At 36.0% G+C, this 14,667-nt stretch overlaps 1 protein-coding gene across 2 annotated transcripts in view; it reads left to right on the top strand.

The window, feature by feature from the left end:
* Positions 1-6,693, top strand: part of DBF4 (DBF4-CDC7 kinase regulatory subunit) — a 29,638-nt gene extending 22,945 nt beyond the window's left edge. For both annotated transcript variants that reach the window (XM_081147579.1, XM_081147580.1), the window contains exons 10-12: positions 272-386; positions 3,499-3,623; positions 5,571-6,693. In XM_081147579.1, coding sequence (XP_081003705.1) covers positions 272-386; positions 3,499-3,623; positions 5,571-6,543 — 1,213 coding nt within the window. In that variant the 3' untranslated portion in view covers positions 6,544-6,693. The remainder of the gene's footprint in view (positions 1-271; positions 387-3,498; positions 3,624-5,570) is intronic.
* Positions 6,694-14,667: the final 7,974 nt, after the last annotated feature.

Here is a 14,667-nt window from a genome sequence, read left to right on the forward strand (position 1 = left end):
TAGAGACTTTAGATAGATGGCGGGGAATGGAAGGGAGGTGGTGAAAATATTGGCAAATAATTAAAATGTGTGATCTTAAGTGATCTGGAATATGCTGCAGAATCATTATTACATTCTTAGTTTGCTTCTCAATTTCTTAAAAAGGAATATGGTTAAAAGTATTTTTTATATAAATCTCTGTGCAGATATCGGCAGATTCTGTTTGATAGGTGGGGACTATAAATTTTAAAAATTGTCAGTAGTTAATCTTTTTATCATGTATTTCTATTAGAATCCAGACAGATGGCGATAAATGTAATGGAATCCCAATTCAGCTCCAATTGAAAGAGAAGAAAAAAAAAGGATATTGTGAATGTTGCTTGCAAAAATATGAAGATCTCGAAACTGTAAATGTGATTTTATATTTGGGGGTTGATATTTCTAAAACTATGAATAATCATCTGATTGTGGTTTATAACTTGATAAATTATTAAGTAGTATATATTTCTTTTTGATAGAATTACCTGAAATTTTAAGAACCCAAAGTGGGGAAATGTATGTTGAAAAATCATTTATTCAACAAATATTTATTGTGCATCTACTATGTAAGAAGCACCACTCTGAGCAAGTAGCATTGAACAAAGACCAGTTCTCTGCCCTTGTAAAGATTACATTTTGTGGAGGGGGGGAGGAGAGATAGGTAACCATAGGATAAAAGAATAATGAAGTATGTGTAGAGAATATTTAGATCAGTGCTATGAGAAAATATAAAGCAGGAATGGTGATGTTGCTATTTACCTAGACTAGACAAGGAATACCTAACTGATAAGGTAGTATTTGAGTAGAAGTGAGGGAATAATAAGACCTGTGGATATTGAAATAAACTACAAAAGTGCTAAATTAAACTCATTATTGGGACCAAAGAACAGATGATGAAGGCCTAGACCAAGTGGTGGTAGTAGAAGTCGTGAGACGTGGTCAGATTGTGGATATAATTTAAAAGTGAGGCCAAGGGGATTTGCCAGTGGATTGGATGTAGTTTTAAAATAGTAGACAAATTTATTTTGGTGCTTGGTTTTAGTAGAAGATGGTAGAAAAGTTAAGGAAAAAGAATAATATTTAAAAACATCTGATTTATAAACTGTCTCTGTCTACTGACTCTTAATTGAAGTTTGTTTGTTTTATAACCCCAATATATTAGTGCTTTGTGTCAGTTTGTGTTTTATTTATATAGTAAAGGAGAAATATACAATTAGCTTAAAATGACTTTTAATGAGAAGCTAAACTCTCTCAGAAGTATTTCCCCTTCCCAAAAATCGGTCCTTAAATTTTATTTTACTGTTGTTACAATAGAATAATCTGGAATGGAATGTTTTCCTTAATATCAGTTTGTTATCCTCATTTGATGCTCAGAAAATGTTAGGGCTAGAAAATGAAAATCTTGGTCACTAATTGCCAAGGAAACTCAATGAAAGTTAAGGAAAATTAATGAAAGTAGATGTTGGGATTGATATGTTTTTAAAAACTTTACAGTTTTTCATGTATATGCTGCTTTGCATCAAGGCATTCATTTAAAAAAAATTGATTACTGGAGATTTAGCAATAACAAGGCAGACATATTCTCTATTCTTATACATCTTATGGTCTGACAGAGAAGATAGACATAACATATGTACTTGCAAGTGGGATGAATCACAATAGTGAATAAAGTGCAATGGTAATAATGAGGGTACTTAATGTTGATACGGGATGAGTAAGAAGAGCTAGGTGGAGGTAGAGGGGAACTACACAAAAGTTGGTGGTTTTTCTTAATTTATTTCAATTAATTATTTTTCCTTCCAAGAGCATGAATAAACTCAATCAGATCTTGGAGAGTTAATGTTTCTTTTTAAATTTTAATTATTTTTTATTCATTTAACATTACTGGACATATGTAATTTTTATTTGGTAAATTTCACAAGGAAGGAGGGAATATATATACATTCCTGAATACAGTTGACCCTTAAACAACATGGATTTGAACTGTGTGGGTCCACTTATATGCAGAGTTTTTTCAATAAGTATATGGAAAAATTTTTGGAGATATTCTTACTACCATGAAGTAATCATATTCCTGCTTCATTATCAGTGCATGAATCATTATACCTGTAAATAAATAGGATTTTTTCCCACAATATCTTTTCATCTTTTATGTCTACTGTTAGTAATATCTATAGCGTTTTTTATCATGTCAGACAGTACTGATTTAGGTACTAACAGACAATGCATCTGGTAAACAGATGACATAAACATACAAAATATGTGTTAATTGACTTTATATTGGTGAGACTTTTGGTCAACAGTAGGCTATTAGTATTTTAGGGAGTCAAAAGTCATACTCAGATTTTCAAGTGTGCGGGGGTTTGGTACCCCTAACCCCTTTGTTATTCAAGGGTCAACTGTATTGTGTTTTTTTGTGAAAACTGGAGAATTGAGTTTTTGGAAATAGAATCAAATCATCAAAAGTTAAAATTTTATGACACTAGGGAAACAGAGGTTCTTCCATGATCATCTTGGTGTACAGGCTTTTGGATATAACTCACTGATTAGCTGACAGACAAATAATAGAATTAGCCTGAAAGTTCCACCCATTCAGGAGGAACTCTATTCCAATACATTCAGGAGAGTTTTATTCCAATACACTAAACTTATTTATATTTATTCTTGACTATTCTTAAGATTGAGAATAACTTCTCTGTATTCTCCATTATAAGCACTGGGCAGTAGAATCATTTGCTTATATTATTCACTGAATATTTTATAAGCCCTATCTTACTTAGTGGTAATTGTATAAGGAAAAAATAAATTAGTAAAAGGAAAAGTGTTTTCAAAAATATGAGCACACTGTAAATGTTCAATGTTATTTTTTTCTCTATATCTTTGTTTTTCTGATATAGCTCATTTGTTTTCAGTTACATTGAAACCACAAATTAGTAATTGACTTTTCTTATTGAAAAATGGAAGACTGAAAACCAAAGTAAGGTTGACCCTTGAACAAATGGGTTTGAACTGCATGCATGGGTCCACTTAAATATGGATTTTTTTTCTTTGCCCCAGGAAATACCTGTACTGTTTTTGATCCAAAATTGGGAGTCTCTGGATGCTGAGGGCTGACTGTGTGCATTGATCTACGCTATTTTGTATAGGAAACTTGAGTGTCTCAAATTTTGCTATCTGCGAGGGGTCATGGAACCAGTATCCTGCAGATGCAGACAACTGGTATAGTTGTATGTAAATTTTTTTGACTGCAAGGGAGCCCCTAACCCTTGTGTTCAAGGGTCAACTGTAGTTTTGGTGGTTTCTCAAAAGTTACTTTTTTTTTTTAACATCCTTTGAAGTTCTAGTAAAAGGTATTACTTTGGAATAGTTATTAAAAACCTAATTTTAGGGGCATGTAAATATTAGAAAATGAACAAAAAAGATATCTGTTGGTTTAAAAATATAATTTTATGATTTATATGCTTTTTTGTTTTGTTTTAGCATCTCCTAACTGAACAACACAGAAATTTTGCACAGAGTAATCGCTATCAAGTTGTTGATAACATCATATCTAAGTTAATTTTTGACTTTGTGGAATATGAACGGGACATGCCTAAAAAGAAAAGGTAATTTATCCACCTAAGTTTTAAATTTTAATAGACTATTAAACTATTTTATTAAACTAAAAATAAATACAAAGTTTCCTGTTCTTAGAAGGAATATATATTGTGAGGATATAAATATGGTTAAGAACTGACTTTCCTCTCTCCTCTCTACTACCAAAAGTGTTTATCTTAGATTACTTTTAAGGTCCTCAACTTAACATTACAGTCTAGAAGAGGATTTTTTTTTAATTAAAAAACCAGATAGTAAATATTTTAGGGTTTGTGAACTGTAAGACTCAGCTTTGCCATTGTACAATGAAAGCAGCCACAGACATGTAGATGAATGGGTGTGGCTGAGTTCCAATGAAACTTTATTTAGGAAAGTAGACAGCAGGCTAGATTGAGCCCATGTGCTAGTTTGTCAACCCCCGGTCCATGAAGTTTACCATCCGCTTGGACCAAAATGCTAGAATTTTTAGTTAATTTTAAGAAGTTTTAATAAGTTGTCTTCCACTTACCTCTATTAGGTCTTGTTTGTACTTTACTAAATGTTTCTGCTTCAACTCTACTTGCCAGTAATAATTACTGAAGGTACTGACAGGACTTGTAAACATTGAATACAGTGATGTTCAGTGTACAATAGTTGCACATCAACAAAATGATCCTGGTTAGATTATGCCCATAAATCTAAAAAAGAAATGCATAGACCCTAGAATTGGTGATAACTCAATAGGTTATTCAGTCCTTATATCTGTTTTTAGATTAATCTTAAGGCACAAAGAAGATCAGAAAATATGATACTAAGCTACAGGTTCTGAACATTAACTAGAAAGTCTTTTTTCTGTATCTAGGTAGAATAGTTCTTAAACCTCATATTTCTATAACATTCAGAATGGTTGTTCATGACTGACTTAAAATATGATATTTGGAGAGGAGGCATATTTCCAGCTATTAAAATTATACGGACTACTGTAAAAATATAGAATTCCCTAAAAATTCAATCTGCACCAAAATCTGAACTAGTACTTACATATAACTAGATATTCCTTAATTATGTTACTCTCTGTACAGTGTTAATCTCTGGGCAAGTCACCTAGACGTCACTAGACTTGAAAGGAGAGAGCAGGTTGGACTAGTGTTTTTATATTTTTTATCTTCCATTTGTTCAGAAGGAATCTTAAGTGAAACTGTAAAGAAAATAAATATAAAGGGAACCATTCTGGCTTTGACGGAGGAGGTGGAATTCTGTATTTCTCTATGTTATCTGTGACATGTATAGCATAAAGCATAATTAGTAAGCTATTAAGTTTCTTCCTATTTATGTATAATTTAGGATTATCTAATATAAACTAGCATGCCAAGGATATCAAGAGACTCCATAAACAAGAAGGTTTCAGTTCAAATATGTGTATGAAACTTAAGGATTACTAATTTGTCATCTTTAGAAGTATAAAGATACCAAGTTTCCAGTTACCTAGGATATTAGATATTTTAGACTTAAATATAAATAAATAAATACATGTTTCTGCCTTAGATCTCCCAATAAATGCTATTTCCACATTGCTAACTAAATAGAAAAAGACAACATTAATGTAAATCACAGCATAGAAGTTAGGAAATTTTTCAGGATAATGAAAGAGATTCAAATCTCTTTACTATCATCTTTGTTTGATTTATATGGTTAAAAGAGCTTTTAACACCAAGTTCAAGATGCTGGTTACCTCTGGAAGGAAGGGAAGAATGTGGATTGGGAGAGGGGTACAATAGTTTTCAGCTGTATATCTAAAATTTTATTACTTTAAAAACATTTAAAGTGAATTTGTCTACATGTTAAGATTTCTGTGTTTTTGTAATATTACGTAAGTTAAATAAGTTTCATAAACAGTTTTAAAAGCTTTTTACTAAGTTAATTTTTAACTACTCAGAAATTTTTAATGCAATTCTTTTTCTTTTTTTTCTCCTAAAAAGATTAAAATATAGTGTTGGATCCCTTTCTCCTATTACTGCAAATATCCTGAAAAAGTCTGAACCAAAAGAAAAGCTGGAATTGCAACCTATTTCTCAGAAAGACTTTGGGAAAAAGAATGTACAGGTGATTGAGCGGAGTTTTCTACATAAAGAAACCCAGCAAGCTGGAAATCTTGTGTTTATTTCAGAGCACATCCCTGACCCTTCAAATGAATTGAGAGGACTTGAGAAAACAAATAAATGTTCTATGTTAAATCCAGCTGAAAATGGCATAAAACAAAATTTTATACATCTACCTCCAGATAAAAATGGACAGGGGTGCATTCTTGATATTTCTAAACATAAATTAACTATAAATGAAAACGACTTGGAAGAAGGACGAACAGATCATTGTCTGTGTAGGCTACAGACATCTATACAAGTTTCTAATTTCATTATGGATAATAATGCATCTCAACTAAAACAGAAGTCAGATGCTGTGCTTTTTCCGGCAAAGGATCTGAAGGAAAAGGACCTTCATTCAGTATTTGGTCATGATTCTGGTCTGTTGGCAATAAACAGTTCACAGGAGCACTTAACTCTTCAGGCAAACACTCCATCCCAAAGTCGGCTTGGGGAACCCAGAGAATGTGACATGAAGAATATGGACAGTTTACCTCCTGGTAAAATCTGTCGGAAAGTAAAAATATTGTTAGGAAGAAATAAAAAAGAAAATCTGGAACCAGATGTGGATTTAGATAAGAAAAGCACTGAATGTCTTATTATGCAAGAGGAAAACAGAATTTGTAGTTCACAGTCTCTACTGGACTTATTTCAGACTAGTGAGGAGACGTCAGAATTTTTGGGTTTCACAAGCTACACGGAAAATGGTGGAGTATGTGATGTTTTTCATATTTGGGAGGAGGGAGATTCAAGTAATCTGTCGTCAGTGTTTTCCTCTTCCCCTTCAGCTTCTACATTTACTGGCTTTTAGACTTTAAAAAAATAAATACCTTTCAAAAGGGATAAAGAACATATTCTTGAAATTTTTATAAATATATATAAAAATTCTTAGGTGTTTGTTTTTTGCCAACTTTGTTTACAGAACCAAATATAAATGTTAATAATAAAGATGATGTTTACATTTCTCTACAGTGTTGAATACCTATTATAGAAAAATTACAGAGTAAATTTGCAACTCATCTTACTTCACATACTATGTTCATAATTCATAAGAATAAGTGCTTTATGGACACTAAAAACTAGTGTCAAGTGAAATTTCGAGAGTATGAAAGTTAAGTGTTATAAATTTAACAGATATTCTGGTTATATCTATAGTTTATTAAAGAGTCCCATGATAACATGACAGTATTGCTTTTAAACTAAATTTCATACAGAAAGGGAAAAATATTTCTGTGTTGAGTTCTGGAAATCATTATTGCCAGAAACATTGATGCTTTAGGGTTACTTAGTTGGACCATGCTAGTATGCTCGCACTTAGGGGTTAGGTTATTTGTAGGGCAGGGGTAAGTAGAAGCCATGAAGGCAAACCTTAACCAGGCTACTAAACAATAAAATAACTTTCCTACTCTTCCTAATTAACTTTGGAAGTAATTTCTTCCAAAAATAATTCTGCCTCATAATTTAGTATCAGGAAATAAAAGAGTAAGGAGGGCATTCAACCATAGGTAAAAGTTTTAAAACAAGGATTGCCTTTGATCGGGTATTTGGTGATTGAATAATAAGAGAAAATTCAAATATAAGAAAGATTTCAACAGTTACCTATAGGTGGTGGAGGCATTTGCCTTTGAGTATATTCTTACACGAGTCAGCCATTTACAACTAAGATTTTTCACAACTAAAATTGGTGCCATTAAATATATGAATGCACTGTCACTAGAATTTGATTATCAATCTTAACTTTTTGAAATTTTGTATGGCTCCCAATAGATTCATATGCTTTATTGTGTATATTATTTTTACCACCTGGATGATACTGATGAGAAATAGTCACACTTCAGCATCTTTCTTGTTCTTACCAGTAGAGGATCACTTTATAGCGCATACATACATGCAAACCTTGTTTCCACTGTAAATTAACTAGCATTTTTAGTCACAAGTTCATATGTCTACATGTGAATCTATGTCAGATTTTATAGACCGCCTTCTAAAAATCTAGATGCAACTTGGAGAATAGAATTTTTTTTCCCTTCAGTAATACCTATGTTCCCCAGAATTTTTCAAACAAAGGATATTTAAACTTGTTCTACGATCCTTGGGCTTTAGAGTAGTGTTCTCTCCAATTTGCAGTGGCACTCTGCCCCCGCATTGGTTTGGGGTCATTTTGCCTTAGTTGTATTTAATAAGGAGAAAAAGTTTTGCTCAAGTTGAACCCTTACAGTAGTTAAAAAAACTTTTAGCCCGGCCGGGCATGGCTCAGCAGTTGAGCGTCGACCTAGGATCTGGGCGATCAGGGTTCGATTCCCGGTCAGGGCACATGCCCAGGTTGCGGGCTCAATCAATGACTCATCATTGATGTTTCCATCTCTCTCTCTCCCTCTCCTTTCCTCTTTCTGAAATCAATAGATATATTTAAAAAAAAAAAAAAGTTAAACTTTTATTTTGACACTATTTTTGAACACTGAACTTTTAAAACTACTCACCACCACCCACCCCAAATCTTCATAATAAGTATTACACTTTTTAAAAAATGCTTACATTTCAATTTATTTGCTATAAATTGTACCAGGACCACCACGTAGAATTTGGGGGGGTTGTGCTATGCAGATTGGCACCCAGCCAAGGGTAGGAGGACAGGTAGAAATCCAGCCAGCAATATGCAGCAGGCAGTGTACCCTGCCAATGAGGTTGCAATCACATAAAGGTAGGAATAGCGTTTCCTAACTTTTATCAAGGAAAGGCCACCTGGTCGAGGTGCCTTTGGGTTGTGTCTATCTAGAGAAGGGTGTTTTGTTGTTTTGTTTTTAATTCTCGAAGCATTTAGTTATGGTGTGGTTTCCATATTTGTTCACAAAAGGATGTTTACTCAGCAGTAGGAATCTTCAAAGATCCTCAGTGGGGTAGATAGAAAACTTGGTTTGCTTGATAGAAAGTGACATGCTTTGCTGAAAGTGTCTAACAAATCCTAGCAAACATGATAAATTGAATTCTTTGATATCAAGAGCACTGAAATTGAAAGATGTTAGGAAAGAAAAAAAGGCACCCTAAGTACTTTAAGCTAAGGGCAACAGACAGTGTGCAGCATTCAAAGTCAGTGACAGCCACAGTGAAGGCTGTGGTTTTGTGATTCAAAATGTTATTTTTCTAAGATGAGTCAGTTGTAGCAAAATGAGTATTTTACACAAGTCAATAAGTATTTATTATTGACCCTATTACAGATGTCTCCCATTCCCCCTCCCCTTTAACGCCCCCCCCCCCCCGCCCTGGCCTTCACCATGCTGTTGTCAGTAGAACCTTTAAAATGCTTTTGAAGCTAATGACTTCTTTGCATTCATAGTTTAGTGTATCAAAATAATTTATGGAACCATATATACATGTTATTCTAATGCATGTATTTTGTAGAGAACGCTGATAAATGTCAATACAAAATATACCTTTAAAAGAGGAACAGAAAACAATTATATGTGTAAAACTTTCACCTAAAATCATTGAACTAGAATCCTTATTTCCAGATATAGTAAACACTTTGGTACTAGGATAGATGTGTCGTTAATACTAGACTGCTATCTAAAGAATATTTTTAAATATTGTTATATTTATTTAAATGTCAATAATGTTAAATGTTAATAAAACATTTAAATGTTAATGTTAAATGACATTTAAATATAACAGTTGCATAAATATAACATTTAGCTGCATTAATTATAGGGAATGGTTAATGATTTTACACAAAAAGTGGTATGGCATCCATGTTCCCACAAATTCCAACCAAGAAGTTGCCCATTCTACATAAAGCAGCAGCATTATGCGCACCTATTTACCTGGGCAAATTAGCAAACAACTAAGGTGAAAAACCAGAACTTAGACCCTTGCAAATAAGACCATTAATTAGCAGCATTAATTTTGTAGACATTACAGGGAAGTAGCCTCCTTAAAACACCTTGCAAAAAGATAAGTAAAAATCTAAGAAGAGGAAGAACTCTGGGCAATTAAAGATGCAAAAATAATTTGTCAGCAAAATGTATTAAGGAAGAAACTGATACGCCAATTTTAAACACTAGGAGAACAGGATGTGACAAAAAAATAAAGACTTGAACAATAAGAAGAAACCAAGAACCAGATTAAAACAGCCATATCTACTGAAAAGTGTCACAATTATCAAATTTCCAGTATATTAGTTTGTTTTACTTGGCTGAGCTTAAAGATATGGTAAATTGCATTTACCTTGTGTATTGTGTAAGTTCAGTTGTCATCAATAATCTTGCTGACGTCAAGTTATATGCTTACATGGCTATTAAGAATCGGTGAACCCTGCCAAATTACCAGATTTAACAAAACCAAGAAGGCGGCATCTATAGAAGTTTTCTTTTAAGAAGCTTTATTTTTGCTTTATTTTTAAAAACCACTCCTAACAGCAAGAAGTGTTATGTAATATACATATGCCACTCTACCATTATATAAAATTTAAACATACATAAGGATTTTAAAGGATAAAATGAATACATGCAATATTTTTGAAATGTTTTAATTTTATTGATGGTACCAAACCCTTTTTGCTCTCACCAAAGGAATATGCTGTTAAAATATTTTACAAATAACTTAAAGGATCTGCTTAAAGTAACTGGATGGCCAGGTCTTTATGCTCTCTCATTAAAAGAATTTGTTTGGTTTAATACTTTGTGAAAATTCAGTTCATTTACGTTTGATTTTTGTTGTCATCATTTAAACAAAAGCACATACTTAAATCCTAAAGGAAGAACTGCATTATTAGCTCTCTGCTAAAACATGATGACAAAAATAATAAAGTAATAAAAACATGCTATTTCACTAAAATGTACCTCGTAAACTTCTATATTCCTGAGATCAATCAGCTAGTTTTAAATTAATTAGAAAGTATTGACACATTTTCAGTAATAACAACCATTTTCAAAAATGCTCTCATTATCATGACCATTTCAAAGGCAGTTTGTTTGCTTATTGTTAACATACATCTTTAACTCTGAAGGGATAAATTAAGTGGGTTTTTCAAATACTCTTTTGAGGCTCCCAAAAACCACCTTAGTTGCACCTAATAGTGATTCCATAAAATCTTTTTCCTTACCATGTCTTCGCTTTTTCAAACAGTTATAAAAATTGGAATTGACAACTAGCCACCAAAGCTGTAAGTTCCTGGAGGGCCTCATTGTAACTCATCATAGGCTGGGCTCCCACCGGAAGCAGACTCTGCGGTGAAGTTTAGCATGGGGAGTGCCTCTGGACATCAGTTGGCCCCACAGGGAGCTTTGGGGAGTTGCTAGGTGAAGATAACTAAGTCATTGAATGAGGGCCGCTCCAGGAAGGAGCATGACTGCAGCTGAGAGAAGGAAGCCCTGAAGGTGCTGACAGGTGAAAGCTGTCTACTGCCAGTACTCCCAGCAGGTGTTCCAGAAGCAGCAAGCTCTTATTAAAGAGGGACAGGATCAGTGACCCCTGCCAGGATTGTCACTCTTCTTGTTCCTCTCTTGGTGGAAGGAACCCAAAGTAGCTAGGTGGTAGTTGCAGCTTGTAATTCAGGAGTTGCTCAGGTGGGAAGCAAAAATTTCAAGAGGATCACAAGAATAATGACAAATAGGGTCACTCCTGCTTCCACCTATTGATTCCCAGACTTATGTATTCTTTTATCAGAGACATAGCACCATAAAAATGTTTTGAACTTTACTGCATCCTAGAAGATGATATTCCATCCTCAAAAATGTCACCTCCAAGGCAATGCTACAGCTGTGCCTTTAACAGGCCATTACAATAGTCTTAACATTCAGGCAGCTTCTGGGTGATTCCGTGTGTCATAAGACCTATGCTCACCTGATCATGGGCCCACTCTCACACCTTTGTTATGACGTCAATCCCCTAATGAAACTCAAAATTATGTATGATGCCATGCCAATGAATCAAACCATTTGTAAACCCTCAAAAAGTGATGGCGTGAGCAAGAAAGACAAACACACACCTGGAATATGTCTGTTAACTGCACCCAGTGTAATCTCACCATCAAGTGCCTGGTTGCTCTCCTTAAGGGATTATGCCATATTGGAGCTCTGTTGGTTTCTGTTTCTGGCAGCTTGGACAGTTGGCAGTGTCAGAAACACTAGATCAGCTTTGGTGAATAGGAGCCCATGCTATTGAGCCCATACATAACTTTCATCCCTACCACCATCATCCTCTTGCCCATGTGCGCATTGTGCCAGCCTGTGGTTGGTGTTAATGTGTGCTGTGAAGATGTTCACACACTTCATGACCACTCCTACACGCCACATGCCTCTACCCCTTGCATTCAATTTTTCAGTCTTTCTCTTCCCAAGCCCCTTAATAGCCAGTCAAGTAATTTCTCACTGTCCATGGGTCCACAAGTATTCTAAACTCAGGCCACTTTTCTTTACACCCAAAGGGGATGACCAGGTACACCACTCGAAGCTCTGCCCATTGGGAAGGTTTTCCCTTGTGACTGGCTACCAATACCATCCCTGAGTATAGCTATTTGGCAGTTCCTATCTACTTCCACCTTGCACCCATGGAAGCAACTAACCAATGAACCAAGTCTGGGTTTTAACTTCTTTTTTCATCTGATCTTACACGGTGGCCCACACAGCTGGAGGTGTGACCTAAGAGAGAGGAACTAGAGAAGTTAGGGGAAAATCCTGACAAATGAAATGAAGAAGTAGGAGCTGACATCACAGGCTGATAAGTCACTAGGTCCTCTGACCAGAGCTTCCACCTCCACCTCATGATAAAAGGGAAACAGTTTATGGCAAGAAAACCCCTGCTGTGGCTATCGAGGTCCACAACAAGGACTGGCTAGAAACAGATCATTTCAAGATGGAGGGAGTACTGACCAGAGACTGACCCCAAAGCTCATTATACCATCATTACAATGAAAACTGACAGCGCAAGTAGAAGGGGGGCCAAGGGAGTGGTGAACACTGTGACCCTTCCTGAATGGACCGTGTCAGGAGTAAGATCCCCTCCCAACCAGAAGGTGGAGAAAGAATTCAGCACCACAAAGTTCAAAAACCTGGAACACATAAAACCCCAGGAACTGACTGACCTTGTGCACAACTCACAAGCTGGCCCACGTCTGCTCTGACACATACTTTTACTTCTTTCACAGCAGGACATGGCAGCAGGCACATCCTGGCCTCTCTCTTTGTCTCTACCAGAATAGAACTTGCTTTTGTTCTCACTCTGAATTGTGCTTGAAATCTTCCCTGCATGAATCAAGAACCTGGAGGTCACCTGACACAAGAAAGGTCCTGGATTGTGTTGGGACAGGGCCAGCCCCCGGCTTAGAACTGGTCTGGTGACGCTACTGATGGATGGACATGGGGGTCTGGGCTGCCTACTTATGCAACTCCCTTGAGCCTTCCGGTCCTGGTCTTGCCCAATCCTGGATATACCAATTCCATCTTACAATGGTTTTATTGCTGCACCTGCCCAAATTTATGAATGGTTTATTGCTGTACCTGCCCAATGTTATGACAGGACCCCAGCTCAGGATAAGCAGTTGTGACCACATGATGGTTTTTGCCCCATGGTCAGGTGCTCCATCTCGCATACATCATCTTGTCATAAAACAAACTATTTTCATTTTTTTCAAAAGTATATAATTCTCCACTGAAGATGTCATGTGTTTATTCTAAAACCCCCAAAGCCTCAGTTGTGATTTTCCCTACTGGGGTTTACCGTAAACTCCAGTTTTCCTAGCACTGATACCTCTAGAACCTTTGTACCTGCCTGGTGTTATGGCTGCAGAGCCCTTCCACTCACAGCTGACAGCATTTCTTTGAAGCAGTATTCCCAGTTGAAATACACTGCTGCTATAATCAGAAGAGGCCTGTCAGAAACTATGCTTCTTCCATGTTTGGGAAGTTCAGGATGCAGTAATTCGTCCTTTACTTTGGTGGGATTTCCTGGCATGCCCCTGACCACTGAATCTAAAAATGTTACTGATGTGGCAGGTCCCTGAACCTTTTTCTTATTTTTTTAAGATTTTTTATTGATTTTTGGAGAGAGAGGAAGGGAGAGAGAGAGAAAAACATCAATGTGAGAATGAAACATCAGCTGCCCCCTGCCTTCCCCGTACTGTGGATTGAGCCTGCAATGGGGCATGTCCCCTGACCGAGAATTGCAACCTTTTGGTGCATGGGCCAATGCCCAACCAACTGAGCCACACCGTCCCGGCCTGAATCTTCTTAGGGTATATCTCTCACCCTCTAGGGAACATGTGTCTTATCAAAGTTTCCAGTGTGCTAGCAACTTCCTGCTCATATGGTCTGACAAATATATCATCAGGATAATGGATTAAAGTGATATTCTCCACGGCATCCCCTTCAAATTATAACAAAGGAAAAGAGTTTAAATAGCCCTTGGGTTAAACTATAAATGTATATATAATCTTTCCCCTGTGAATGCAAGCCATTTCTAATCCTTTTTTTTACTGGCAGGGATGAAAAATTATGCCTATGCCAAGTCAACAGCTGTAGACCATGCACCCAAGGGGCCGTGTTCATTTTTAACTTTTTTTTTTTCAATTCTCATCCGAGGGTGTTTGTTTTTTTCCATGTTCATTTTTAAGAAAAGACACCACATCTGGCATTGCAACTGAAGTTGAGGCTACTACTTAGTGCAGTTTGTGGTAGTCTGCTGGCACTCTTTATGACCTATATATGATTATGATAAGAATTAACCATCTTTCGGATATTTAACAGGGACAGTAATTCCTTTATCACCACCACAAACACTACCACCACCACCACCACGACCCCAGGTTACGGTATTGTTTTTGATTTATTATTTGGTTGAGGTATAGCGGCAGTTTTAGAGGTTCCCACTTAGTCTCCCTCCCTCCCTCCCTCCCTCCCTCCCTCCCTCCCTCCCTCCCTCCCTCCCTCCCTCCCTCCCTCCC

Source organism: Miniopterus schreibersii (assembly GCF_964146895.1).
Source record: "Miniopterus schreibersii genome assembly, chromosome: 9".
NCBI classification, from domain to species: Eukaryota; Metazoa; Chordata; class Mammalia; order Chiroptera; family Miniopteridae; genus Miniopterus; species Miniopterus schreibersii.